The sequence below is a fragment of the Zootoca vivipara genome, chromosome 14 (assembly GCF_965207765.1).
Source record: "Zootoca vivipara chromosome 14, rZooViv2.hap1.1, whole genome shotgun sequence".
Lineage (NCBI taxonomy): Eukaryota > Metazoa > Chordata > Lepidosauria > Squamata > Lacertidae > Zootoca > Zootoca vivipara.
This window is the reverse complement of record NC_142597.1, coordinates 46,221,920-46,235,460: the sequence shown is the minus strand read 5'-3', so window position 1 is coordinate 46,235,460 and position 13,541 is coordinate 46,221,920. Positions and strand designations below refer to the sequence as shown.

Genomic DNA, 13,541 nt, shown 5'->3' with positions numbered 1-13,541 from the left:
CACACTGCTAGCTCTACGGGGCGAGAGGTGCGTTTCCGGCCTCCTAACCATAGAAGCTGCAAAGGAGCGTCGCTTCCGGCTTCTCTCGTTCTACTTCCCACCTGGCGCAAATACCCGGATGAGGCATGTCCGACCGCAGGGGCGGCGGGTTGCGGCTGCTCTGTCTCCATGGATACCGGCAGAGCGCGGACACTTTCCGCGCGCGAACCGGGGCCCTGCGCAAGGCCCTGCGCGGGCGCGCGGAACTCCTGTACGTGGACGCGCCCCATTCGGTGGACTCGCCTCTCCAGTCAGGTGAGGGAGGTGGGATCTCCCTGTGACGTCACGGGCCGCCTCCAGGAGAGCCCTGCCATTGGCCAGGCTGATTTGGTGTGTGGTGTTCCTCTGAGCATGTGCAGAGTGCGATTCTACACGCACGCGCACACCAAAAAAACCCCTCTTCCGCCTCCCAGAGGGCAACTAATCAGGATTGGGTTTCGTTAATCCATTTTATGAATTATTTTTTAAAAAGAAATCTGCCCGGCCAGCAGCCCCGATGTCTCTCCCAGAGAGGATTGGGCAGAGGGCTGTCAAGGACGGGCTCCTAGGGGCCACCGTGGCTCCGCTCTGACTCCACAGTAGGAGGCAATAAATGCTTCCCAAGGCCAGTGACTGGGACCCCCAGGAGGGGAGGGTGGCTCTTGGGCTCGGATCCCATTTGCTGGGGGGAGGGGGGCATCTGTTAAGCCACAGTGAGAAGAGGAGGCTGGGCAAGATGGGCCCCTCTTGGGCCGGACCCTGCAGCCTCTTCGGATGTCCTCCTGACCTGCCAGGAATGAAACCTTGGAGTTTCCCAAACAGGCTTCCTCCAACAGTTTTTGGACTACATCTCCCATCCTCCCCAGCTAGTGGGACCAGTGATCAGGGATGATGGGAACTGTAGTCCCAAAACAGCTGGAGACCCAAGTTTGGGAAACCCTGCTCTAATTTAATGAAGATGTTGCATTTGGTGCTTCTTAGGTTTCTCCATCTCTTCTCAGCCACAGATCCCACAATGAGCAGGCGCATGAGGTGTGTTTGCTAGGGGAAGGATCTGGAGTGTAGGGGCAGATCAGCTGCTTTGCTGGAAGAAGGTCCCAGGTTCAATCCCTGGCCTCTCCAGCTAAGAAAAAGCTCCAGCAAAATCCTGGTTTCCAAACCCGTGGCAAAAATCCCAGCGAAGCCTGTAAAATACATTGCGGTTGGCAAAGGCCCCGTTGCCTTAAGCGAGTCCCTTCTGTCTCCCCAGCAGGGATGGAGACCCTACCATTAGTGGTCTACCCACAGGCTGATTGTAAGAATTACTGAGAGAAAATCTGTTCTGAGGTGGGAGGAACAAGTTATGGCTTGTATTTGAGTGGCAGGTCTGTGGCGTGGGCCCTCGCTTCCTATCCCTGTATAAAAACAAATTAGTCACTGTATGGTTTGATCATGAACATTTGTACATACTCATATTTCTCACCCTCTGAAAGCGACGGCACTTCATGAGTGATTGTTAGTAGAAAGGTCAGGAACCAGTGAGAAAAAATGGAGACAGTTTGCAGCAAAAAAACAAGTCTTGCAATGACACCTGCAGGAAGCCTTTGCCTGTTCTCTGCTGGTTTAGAGGCTGATGGGATTTGTAGTCCAACAACCCCTGGAGGGCACCAGGTTAAAGACTTGCAGATTTATTATGCTCTAGGACAGGCATCCCCAAACTTCGGCCCTCCAGATGTTTTGGACTACAATTCCCATCATCCCTGATCACTGGTCCTCTTAGCTAGGGATCATGGGAGTTGTAGGCCAAAACATCTGGAGGGCCGCAGTTTGGGGATGCCTGCTCTAGGAGCATAAGAAGAGCCTGCTGGATCAGGCTCATGCCTGCTGTTCCCACAGTGGTGAACCAAATGCCCCAAAGGGAAATCCTCCAGCAGGATTCAAGCAGGAGCAACTCTCCCCTCCTCTGGTTTCCATCGCTGCCTCTGACTGTGGAGACCGCTGTGGCTAGCAGTCATCAGCAGTCCTCTCTCCTTTAATGTGTCTAATCCTCTTTCAAAACCAACTTTGTCGGTGGCCATCGCTGCCTCCTGTGTGATCGAGTTCCACAGTCTGCGCTGCGTGAAGTCCTTAATTTTATCTGTCTGGAATCTTCCAACATTTTGAGATTCATGGGATGGCCACAACGTCTAAGGTTAAGATTTGTTATGCTGCAAGAGAGGGAATTAATGGAGAGTGTTCCGACAAGTTGTCCCTCATTTGCAGGGCTGCTGGTCTCGCTTGATGACGTCCTTGCTAACCCCCCCCCCTTTCCTCTCCATTGCAGGGGAAGCTGCCTCAGGCTCTCTAGAAGCCAGCTCAAAGGGCTGGTGGTTCTCCAACCCCCAGGAAGGGACGTTCAGTGCCCTGGAAGAAGCGTCTTCCTGCAAAGGGCTGGAGGAGTCTCTAGACAGAATTGCCAAGGCCTTCGCGGAGCAGGGCCCCATTGACGGCCTCCTGGGCTTCAGCCAGGGAGCGGCGTTGGTGGGCATCATTTGTGCCCTGAAGCAGCGCGGAGACCCCCGCTTTCCCTTTGACTTTGCCATTGTGGTGGCTGGCTTCAAGAGCCAGGCCGCCCCCCACCAGGGCTACTACCAGGAACCCATCGTGGTGCCCAGCCTGCACGTCCTGGGCGAGACAGATCAGGTCATCCCAGCTGAGATGAGCAGGCAGCTTGCCTCCTGCTTTGCAGAGGCCTCCACCCTCAATCACACAGGGGGCCACTTCGTCCCGGCCTCCGCACCCCAAAAGAAAGCCTACCTGGAATTCTTGGATCAGTTTGTAAAGTGACTGTGTTGGGGCCCAGTGCCCACGGCGAATGGTGTAAAGGGCAGCTCGTGGCCTGCCTGGTCACTGCAGTGTGATGGCCAGAGAATCCTATTAGCTTTACATCCGCTGCCTTGAGGGATGAGTAAACTGGGACTTGTCAGATCTGAAAATCTTGTCTGTCCCTGTGTTGAAAATTCTTTTAAAAGAGCCCTTTATTCTTCCCCTACAGGCACAACTCTGGGGTTTTCATGGGGGAGAGTGTCAGCTACCCTTGAGGTTGGCAGTTAAAGGATGCAGGATATCAGTGGGGTGGGCAACAATCGCTGAGGCTTCTTCAACCAAGCAACTGTCCTGAGGACACCCCCTGGGTCCCCCTGTAAGTTATAAGTTATGGATATTAGGTTCCTTAGTTTGTTCCAAACTCCCTCCTTCTTCCTGAAATGGGCAAAGCGGACAGTGATCTCCCTCCCTCACTTTGGGTCCGAGTGCTGTGTGTGGCCGCCGTTCAAAACCATCGGAGATTGTGAGGTCCCCCTTCAGAAAACCAAAAACATAAATTCTCCTATTTTAATTTTCTGCATCTTCAAGCTTGTTGTGTATATCTGTATTTTCTTTTTGTAATTCTTTGATCTTTTTGTCATGGGTTATTTTGTTGCGGTTGTGTTTTCTGTTAAAGAGTCAGGCCTTGTGATAAGCTCTCTCAGTTTCCATTGGAAGCCTTCGTTCTTTCAAAGTGTTTTTAAAGTACTCCTTTACAGCTTCTTCTTGTTATGCAAATTCTTACCTTAAGATATTGTCTGTTCTGTCCCCAGTCCCCCAGTCCCCGTCCCTGTTTTCTTTCTCTGGTGAGGAAGAGGCCTCTTTTGAGGGTGGCACCATCTTGGCTGTGTCCTGCCTTGGTGTCCTTGTTGAAGTGAGCCTTCCCTCTCCGGACAGGAAGAATTGAGTGAGGTCTTTTATTTCCAGCTTTCCTGAATGCTTTGGCGTTCTCTCCTTTCTTCAACCTTTGGCGTCTTTTAGACCGCAGGGGTTTTTGCTCCAAGCTACTTTTCCGGGCCTTGGAGCAAGGATTTGAGTTTAAGTGGCCGTCATCTTTTCTTTGTGCCTAAGTCCCCCTGCAGCTGCCCAGTGGAAGCCTCAGAGCCACTGGCTGGACAGGGAGGCATTGGAGCCTGGGCAGTGCTCTCTTCCCACAGTGTCTCATTAATTCCCACTCACACAGAGGCCGTTGTGGCGACCAGTTTGGACTGCATTAAAGAGCCCTGCTTGCTGGCTTCCCACGGGAGCACCTGCTTGGTCCCTGTGAGATCAAGATAGAATCATAGAATCGTAGAGTTGGAAGAGACCCCAAGGGCCATCCAGTCCAACCCCCTGCCAAGCAGGAAACACCATCAAAGCATCCTTGACATATGCCTGTCAAGCCTCTGCTTAAAGACCTCCAAAGAAGGAGACTCCACCACACTCCTTGGCAGCAAATTCCACTGCCGAACAGCTCTTACTGTCAGGAAGTTCTTCCTAATGTTGAGGTGGAATCTTCTTTCTTGTAGTTTGAATCCATTGCTCCGTGTCCGCTTCTCTGGAGCAGCAGAAAACAACCTTTCTCCCTCCTCCATATGACATCCTTTCATATATTTGAACATGGCTATCATATCACCCCTTAACCTTCTCTTCTCCAGGCTAAACATACCCAGCTCCCTAAGCCGTTCCTCATAAGGCATCGTTTCCAAGATGTTGGACTAGAAGGGTCTACTTTGGCCTGGTCCACCTGCTGCAGGGCTTTTTCTGTTGTTCTGATAAAGGATCAGACAAATTCAAGGAGGAGGAGGAGGAGGAGGAGGAGGAGGATCCTAGCCCCGATGGCCCCTTCCACTGCCAGATGCTTCCCTTCCACTGCTGGTGGCCATAAATGCCTCTCTCAGCCACTTGCTGCAAACCTCAAGTGGGGAGACTTGCTCTTGCACTCAGTCCCACAACTGGCTGGCTGCTGGGACTGGGAGAACAGGATGCTGGGTGGCACAGGCCACTGGCCTGAAAGGACCATTGGGCTCCAGGAAGTATTTTGTCGTTTTTCCTTAGGCGCTAGAGGGCAGCCGTATCCCCCACGAAGGCCTTTCTCTGCCTGCTTCCCTACAGATATCTCTCTCTCTTTCCATATGACTTGCTATCCACAGGCAGGGATGAGAAGGAAGCCAAGCTGCAAGGAGCCAGCCTGTCCCTCGGCCGCTGAGGGCTCCTTCCTTGGAGTCAACTTGGCTAGTGAAGACGGCAGGAAAAGCTGGACAGGGCTCTGTCTTGTGAGCCCCCCATCTCGCAGCTGTGCCTGGGTCTGGAGTGGGGGGAGGCGCTCCAAGGGACCCAGGAGGAAAAGGAGGGCTGCATGCCACCTCATTGCCAGGCACTTGCAGGCTGTTTTTTTCTGTTTGCAAAAAGGCAGCTGCTGCTGCTGCTCTGCAGAGCCTGACTCACGCGCTCTGCCGCTCCACAGGGGGCTCCTCTTCCTCTCCATGGCGACAGGCTTTGGTTGAGAGGCGCTGGGATGGCGCTGGGCTTCTGCGATGGTGCTTGGGGGGGGGGTTGCCAGCGGACGAGCCCTGCCTTTGTGGGAGGAGGGTGGGGTACCATTGCCCTGGGACCAACGTGCTGTCTTGACTAGGGCAAGTGGTGGGGGGAGTGAGAAGGGGGAAAGGGGTCCCTTGGCAGAACCCCCACCCCCAGGCATGTCAAGCAGCGGAAGGGAGGAAAGAAGGAAGAGCAGATTACTCGGCAGTGAGGTGTTCTTCTGGAGGGGGGGTCCTTTTGTGGGCATGGAGCATTTGGGCACTGAGGGTATGAGGAAGGCCTGTAGCCCAGCCGGAGAGCACCTGCCTGGCATGCAGAAGGCCCCCAGGTTCACTTCCCCACTTCTCCAGGAAGGGATATTGTTGGGAGACCCTGAAAAGCCACTGCCAGTCAGTGTGAACGAGTGTGATCCAGATGGGACAGCTGCCTGACTCTGGAAGGCAGCTTCCTATTTCAATTAGCCCTTCCTTCATGAGGACTGGAATCCTGCTTCTAAGGAGCAAAAGCTCCAGGGCAGCTGAGCTCCTGCTTTGCATGCAGAAGGAACAAAGCCCAGGGCCCAATGGCACCCCCAGGTGGGGCTGGGAAATGTTCCCTGTCTGAAATCCTGGAGAGCTGCTGTCAGTCAGTGTCGACAATACTGAGCTAGATGGGCCAATGACCTGACTTTCTTTGCTCCTATTGGGAACCCTTATTCTGCAGGCTGGGAACCCGCCGCTTCCCCACCTAAAATTAACTCAGGCAGCAGGAAGCTGCCTTACACTAGAAACATCAGAAACTGCCTTGGGCCAGCTCATTGTTCTCCACACTGGCTGGCAGCAGCTCTCCAGGGTTTCAGGAAGAGAACACTTCCCAGCCCTTCCTGGAGATGGCGCTAGGGTCAGAACCCAGAACCTTCTGCATGCCAAGCAGGTGCTCTGCCCCTGAGTGAAGCTGCCTTTGTAGCGAGTCAGACCATGGGGCCATCTAGCTCACTGTTCTTGACACTGACTGGCAGCACCTTTCCAGGGTTTCATATAGGGATTCTCCCAGCCCTACCTGGAGATGCTGTTGGGGATTGAACCTGGCGCCTTCTGCATGCCAAGCAGGTGCTCTGCCATTGAGCTATGGCCTCTCCCTAAAAAGAAAGCAAGATTCTAGTCCTCATTAGCCCATTCAGCACAGTACTGTCCCCACCGAGAGGCAGAGCACTGGTTGCCATCAATAACCTTCACCCCCTCCATGAAGCGGCCCACCCGAGCTGGTGGCCACCCCTGCCTCCTGCGGCAGGGAGTTCCACAGTTGAGCTGCGACCTCCTCCCCTCGGGCACCTGCGTTCGTGGCTGTGGGCGATCAGTTCGTGGCCCACTTGGTGAGGCTGCCTTGGCTCCCAGCCCTCCCCTCCCCGAGCCAAGCCGCCTCTTGCTTCTCCCCTCCCCAGCCGCGTGTGCTTCACTCCTCTTACTCATCCTTGGCTTTTTCCTCGTAAACAGGAGAGGCCTCCTGGGATGAGCACAATGTGGGCGGCCACAGCAGCCCTGGGAGGAGGAGGAGAAGAGGACCTTTTGCCGTGGCAACTTTAAGCCTCTTGGCTGGCAATGGGCTCTGCGAGGCCCGGGTGGTGGTCCCAAGCTCCCGGCAGCCTCGGGTGGGGCAGCCACCCACCTACCCCACCCTCCAGATGCTTTTCCACAGAAACCCCTGCCAGACCAGGAGGAGCAGTCGCCAAGATCTGGTTCATAAAAGGCTCCAGTCCCTGGAAGAGAGGGAGGGGACTGTCAAGCGGGGCCCAGGACTTGAGGGGCTTCCTTGCTTGCCCATTTCCCCACCCAGAAGAAAAGCCCAGCAGCCGGACCAGGTCATAGGGGACACACATAGCCCAGCCTCCTGCTCCCACAGCGGCCAAATGCCCCAAAGAACCTGGGGGTCCAGATAGACTGCCTCTGGACCTGGAGGCTCCATGAGAACATAGGAGGAAGAGCCTGGCCGCTGGATCAGGCCAAAAGGGGGCCCATCCAGTCTAGCATCCTGTTCTTGCAGTGGCCGACCGCATGCCCCATAAGCAGGGTGTGGCTGCAGGGCTGTGCAACGCCCCCCCCTCCACACACACCCATAACTGACACACGCTGGAGCCAGCCGGCTGCAAAGAGAGAAATTGGCTGCCCTTTTGCCGCTTGCCTCTGGGAAAAAAAAAAAAAGGATCGTGTTTCCCTTTGAGTCCCCAGAGCCCAGCAGGGTGGGATCCATGGCATAAACAGGCAGCTCTTGCTCCCAGCTGCCCCTGGCAGAGGAATCCTCTCCCTGGCTGGGCTCCTGTGATTGTCTGGAAAACAAATAAAAATCAGGTTGCAAATCCAGGGGACGGGGTGACAACGAGGTATAGTGTGTGTGTGCGTGTTCCTCCATGCATTTAACTTTGTACCCACCTCTCCCGTCCACCAAGGAGTTAGCAGTGTCTATGGGTAGACAAACTAAGGCCCGGGGGCCTGATCCGGCCCAATCGTCTTCTAAATCAATCAATCAGACCTCACCTGGAGTACTGTGTCCAGTTCTGGGCACCACAGTTCAAGAAGGATACTGACAAGCTGGAACGTGTCCAGAGGAGGGCAACCAAAATGGTCCAAGGCCTGGAAACGATGCCTTATGAGGAACGGCTTAGGGAGCTGGGTATGTTTAGCCTGGAGAAGAGAAGGTTAAGGGGTGATATGATAGCCATGTTCAAATATATGAAAGGATGTCATATGGAGGAGGGAGAAAGGTTGTTTTCTGCTGCTCCAGAGAAGCGGACACGGAGCAATGGATTGAAACTTCAAGAAAGAAGATTCCACCTAAACATTAGGAAGAACTTCCTGACAGTAAGAGCTGTTCGGCAGTGGAATTTGCTACCAAGGAGTGTGGTCGAGTCTCCTTCTTTGGAGGTCTTTAAGCAGAGGCTTGACAGGCATATGTTAAGAATGCTTTGATGGTGTTTCCTGCTTGGCAGGGGGTTGGACTGGATGGCCCTTGTGGTCTCTTCCAACTCTATGATTCTATGAAATCCGGCCCATGGACGGTCAGGGAATCAGCATGTTTTTACATGAGTAGAATGTGTCCTTTTATTTAAAATGCATCTCTGGGTTATTTGTGGGGCATAGGAATTCGTTCACCACCACCCCCAATATAGTCCGGCCCCCCACAAGGTCTGAGGGGTAGTGGACCGGCCCCCTGCTGAAAAAGTTTGCTGACTCCTGGTCTATTAGATTCCCATTTTTTATTTTCTTTACTGCCTTCATATCCTACTCTTTCCCCCTTCTTTGGGGCTCACATGCTCCCCCACTCCCCTTATTATCCTCTCAGGACAGGAACCCTGAGGGAGGCTGAGAAAACGCTGGGACTCATCGTTCACCCAGATCACCCAGCGAGCTTCATGGCGGAGTGGGGAATTTGAACTCTCTCTCACCCGGGTCCCACTACCTGGCCACTAGACCACCACCGCCGGCTCCTCTCAGGGTTGCTGGAACTGGTATCCAGTCCTCCCCACCCATGTCCCGTAATGGGACCATGACCCAAGATTTTTATTTTTACTTCTTTATCAATTAGATTTATATACCGCCCTTCATCATAAGAGCTCAAGGCGGTTCACAGAGCAATATTTGTGCCCTAGGCTAAGCCATGAAATCTCAGGTCGCGAGAAAGCTGTGTGTTTTTAGGGCACCAAGGGACATTGGGGCAAGCTAGGGAGCTCTTCAGAACTCCCTGGAGAGCTGCTGCCGGTCAGTGCAGGCAATACAAACCCTCTGGACCAACGGCCTGATTTTAAGGGCGCTTCCTACCTTTCTATTTAAAACCAGTCCCTTTCACCATAAGAATATTACCTTCTTTTTAGGGAAAGGGGTTGCAGCACCTCCGGACAGGGCGGGGTTGGGGTTAGTCTCTAGGGTTTGCTAGTTCACACTGAGGCAGGACTGGACACGAAGGATCTGACCTCTCGGGCTTCGCCACGCAAGCGGAGAGCGTCGTCTGCACGCCACCATCATGACACGTGTTGAGCGCAGAAAAGGCCCCAGGTGATGCCACCCGGAGTTCTGGGCCGATGTTCCGCGCCCCCTGAGCTTGTGCAGAGCGCCTCCTTCTTGGGCAGCCCATGCAGGCAACCTCCCACCCGCGTCTGTGAAGGGATCGCGTGGGTGGAGCGGCGGCGGCGGCCGTGCCAAGGGCTCCCCCTGCTGGCGCGGTGAGCGGCCACCGACGGGGCGGGCGGCCCTGAAGCTTGGCTGACGCCGCTGCTCGGCGTCGGGATCAGCCCCGGGTCGTCCCGGCCAAGTCAAGCCCGGCTTGCGCAAGTGGCTGACGCCTCCGCCCGCCCCGTCAGAGGCCCCAGCAGCCCGAGCTGGCGGTGCCGTCGGGCGCACAGTCCTCCCGGGAGGCGTCGAGGAAGAGAGGAGCGCGTCGCGCCAGGTAAAAACGGGGTGCAGCTCTCTTGGAGGATTCCCCACACACACACACACATACCACTTTGCGGAGCGGGCTGGGCTCCCCGTGGTAGGCCCCTCTGAGTCTACACATGCTCAGAGGCGCAGCCTGGACGGGATCCTTCCTCTACTTCCGAAAGAACTTCTGGGGTTCGCTCTGACCCGCCGCCATCCCAAGCTGTCTCCGAAGGGTCCCTCTTTCTCAACCCCCGCCCCCCCCCCAAATCCCTTGCGTGAGTAGCAGAAAAAGGTGTCAGATGTGCACCCCCAGTGAGACATGGGAGGGGGTGAATAAGCCAGCGGGGAGGCTGCCGTTGGGGAGAGAGGCAGGACCCCTCCTCCCATCCTCATTTTAATCCTCTTGTAACTTTCCGAGTTCTTTATCCTTACTGCCTTTTTATCCTGCCTTTCTCTCGAAGATCTCAGGGCAGTTTTCAAGGTTCTCTCCCAAGCTATTTACCCCCCCCCCCAAAACACCCATGCAAAATAGGCTAGGGCGGCTGTGGGAGGGGGAGAGCTCCATCTTACCCAGGAAGCTTTGTGGCAAGAACGGGGATTCAAACCCAGATCTCCCCTGTCCTGTTTAAAACACTTAAAAGCTCTCTCCCTTTGGGGTGCTCTGAATGGTTTTGAGGCATATGCAGAGTGGCCTTTCAAGAGCCAAGGAGCCTGAGCTGATCTGAGGATTTCAGATTCAGAGGCTGATTCAGCACTGATTCTCCACAGGGACAGGGGGGCAGCGGGGGGGGGCACAGGCTGGTGTCTGGACTTTGTTTTGGTTGGAAGAAGCTTAGTCAGAAACTGGGAATGTCTTCGAGTCAACAATAAATGAAATAAAGTGACTGAAAGGTGGCAGAAGTTTTGGCGAGGGAGTTGAAGATTAGTGGCAGGGGAGTGGGTTGGCATAGGAGCTTCCTTTTGGGGGCATCTGGTGAGTCCTAGGGGAACAGGATACTCTCCTCCCACCCAATCCAACTGCAGTCACCCGCTCTTCCAATGTCCCTGTTCCCCAGTTGTGATTTCGCCCTGTCAAAGCCCCACAGAGCATGAACCGAGAGCAAACTGTGTCTCTCTTGCACCCCCTTCCCTGTGGGAACGGGGAGGCCACCCATTGCATGGAATGATGCCTGCCTGGGGTGGTGGTCTTAGCTGGGATTCCTGCATTGCAAGGGGTTGGAATAGATGACCCTTGGGGGTCCCTTCCAATTCTACAATTCTATGATTCAATGGGGATAGGTCCCCATGGGTCTGTCTCAGTGGGGAAAGGGGAAGGCAGATTGCCCCAGCCCTTCCTGGGGTGACTGGAACAGTGGCCAGGGGGCGGCCCCAGGAAGCTTGCCTTGGTAGCAGTCTTGCCCCGACTCAGACTGTGCAATGCTGCCACAGCAGCAGCAGCAGCAGCAACAGCCCCCTCAGCTTCCTGGCGGTGGCTCAGTTCAGTAACTGAGAGTCCAAGGCACTTCCTGCGCCGGGAACAGCATGTTCCCAGGGCCAGGCCAGACCCTCTTGTGCAGCCGAGAGCTGGCACAATCCGCAGGATGGAGAAATCGCTTCCAGATGCTGAGGCTGGATGTGTCACTCAAACACACACACACACACACACACACACACACACACACAGAGAGAGAGAGAGAGAGAGAGAGAGAGAGAGAGAGAGAGAGAGAGAGAGAGAGGAGGGAGGTGGCGGGGAGCGAGCGTTTTGACTCCCTTCTCACTCCCCACCCACCATCCCTTACCCCATCACCGTCTGCCCCAGAGAACGGGGCAACTCAGAACCTGACAAGCGTCTTCCTCGGCCGGCCCACTCATTGGCGAGACTTGATGCTTGTCCCCGTTTAAACCGCCATGCAGGATAATTCCTCCTGCCCCCTCCTGACATCTGTGGGAAGGTAAGGGTGGGGGGGGGAAGGACTGGGACCCAAGGGATTCTCCCCACCTATCAGAGTCCAGCATCGATAGAAGGAAAGCTTAGCCCAGTGGGGGGGGGAGAGTTGGGGTTGAGTTCAGCACATGCTCCCTGACACACCCACCCCAGTTCCAGTGTTGTTGTTGTTTTGCTGGGTCCTTTCTGAAACCCCTGAAGAAGGCAAGCCCAATGGGATTTGTGTGTGTTAACCCTACGGGCCAAGGGGCCTTCTACAGGAACATGGTGGGAGGGTGAGTTCCTCGGACCCAGGGAAATGGGATTCTCAGGCTAGGGTGCTCCCCTGGGGCACCCCTTCCCTCCAAACCCAGGCAGGGGGCAGGCATGTGTGTTTGCACCCGCCAATGTGATCATAGATTTGTAAAGATGGAAGGGACCCCAGGGGTCATCTAGTCCAACCCCCTCAATGCAGGAATCACAGCTGAAGAATCCATTGCAGATGGCCGTCCAGACTCTCTCTCCAGGTAGTCCGTTCCACTGCCAAAAATTGCGCAGTTCTTCCTAACGTTTAGTCAGAATCTCCTCTCTTGCCATTTGAATCTCTTGGTTTGGGGTCCTGCCCTCTGGAGCAACAGAATACAAGCCCACTCCTTCTCCCATGGCTCTCAGGTCACCTGCACTCTCCTCTTCTCCAGGCTCACGATAAGGCAATTGAACCATCAATTTAGGGCCAGATGACTCTGAGACACGTCCCTTTCATGTCCTCATCAGCAGCTGTCCCCTGTTGGAGACAGAATGCTGCGCTGGATTAAACTGAAAGAAAGATTTGCCCTCCTTAAACTAAACAGAGTTCTCAGGATGGAAGCAGCCCGGCAAAGAGGAAGCCTACCTGTTGGATAGCTGCCTGCCATGTCCAAAGATGTGTCCAACTGTGCCAAGGCTCTCCACTCCCCAGGACCAAATTGCTGGCCTCCTACACTTCCTTGGTCTCTTAAAGGCCCTGAATCGAGGGCCGCATTCCCTTCTGGGGCCACGTGCCAGAGGCAAAAGTAGCTGGAGCAATTATACTCACCCGTTCCTCTTTCCACCCTCCTTCCAGGCATGAAAAGAGGCAGGGTCAGAGTTCAAGGACACACGTCCTCAGCCAGGAAGGTGCTGAGCAAGGCCAGCAAGGGGCGTGTCCTAGAGAGAGGGGGCGTGGCTGTGGGGGCAGCAATGCTCCTGAATACCACTTGCTTTGAATCTCAGATGGGGAGAGTGTTCTTCTGCCTGAGGGCCAGGTGGAGTGGAATGGAGGGCGGATTCTGGCTCCTGGGTTTAAGGCTCCTGATCAGTGAGCTATTAGAAGAGAAACCTAGAATCTTGGAATTGTAGAGTTGGAAAGGACCCCAAGGGTCCTCTAGTCCAGCCCCCAGCAATGTAGGAATCTCAGCTGAAGCATCCATGGCAGAGGGCCACCCAACTTGCGCATTATTACCATAAGAACATATTTAGAGCTTGCTGGGTCAGGCCAGTGGCCCATTCGGTCCAGTTGCCTCTTCTCACAGTGGCCAACCATTGTCCCAATGGGAAACCAGCAAGCAGGATTTGAACACAAGAGCCCTCTCCCATCCTGTGTTTTCCAGCAACTGGCATTCAGAAACATTGCTGCCTCTGACTGCGGAGGCAGAGCTGAGCCATTGCGGCTAGTAAACTTTGTCTAATTCTCTGTTAAAGCCATCTAGGTTGGGTTGCCATCGCTGCCTCCTGCAGAAGAGAGTTCCACAGTTTAACTAAGCCTTGTGTGAAGAAGTCCTTTCTTTTATCTGTCCCAAATACTCATTATTAGAATCATAGAATCATAGAGTTGGAAGAGACCACAAGGGCCCTCCAGTCCAACCCCCTGC

The 13,541-nt window shown here is 54.7% G+C and overlaps 1 protein-coding gene and 1 long non-coding RNA gene across 2 annotated transcripts in view; both read left to right on the top strand.

Moving 5' to 3' along the window:
- Window positions 1-85: 85 nt before the first annotated feature.
- Window positions 86-3,562, top strand: OVCA2 (OVCA2 serine hydrolase domain containing). Its single transcript, XM_035139517.3, has 2 exons — window positions 86-294; window positions 2,321-3,562. The coding sequence occupies exons 1-2, from the start codon at window positions 126-128 to the stop codon at window positions 2,821-2,823; spliced, it is 672 nt and encodes a 223-aa protein (XP_034995408.1). The 5' UTR covers window positions 86-125; the 3' UTR covers window positions 2,824-3,562.
- Window positions 3,563-9,598: 6,036 nt separating this feature from the next.
- Window positions 9,599-13,541, top strand: part of LOC148683597 (uncharacterized) — a 30,451-nt gene continuing 26,508 nt past the window's right edge. Inside the window, exon 1 of the long non-coding RNA XR_015947105.1 lies at window positions 9,599-9,777. This is a non-coding gene — a long non-coding RNA (uncharacterized LOC148683597). The remainder of the gene's footprint in view (window positions 9,778-13,541) is intronic.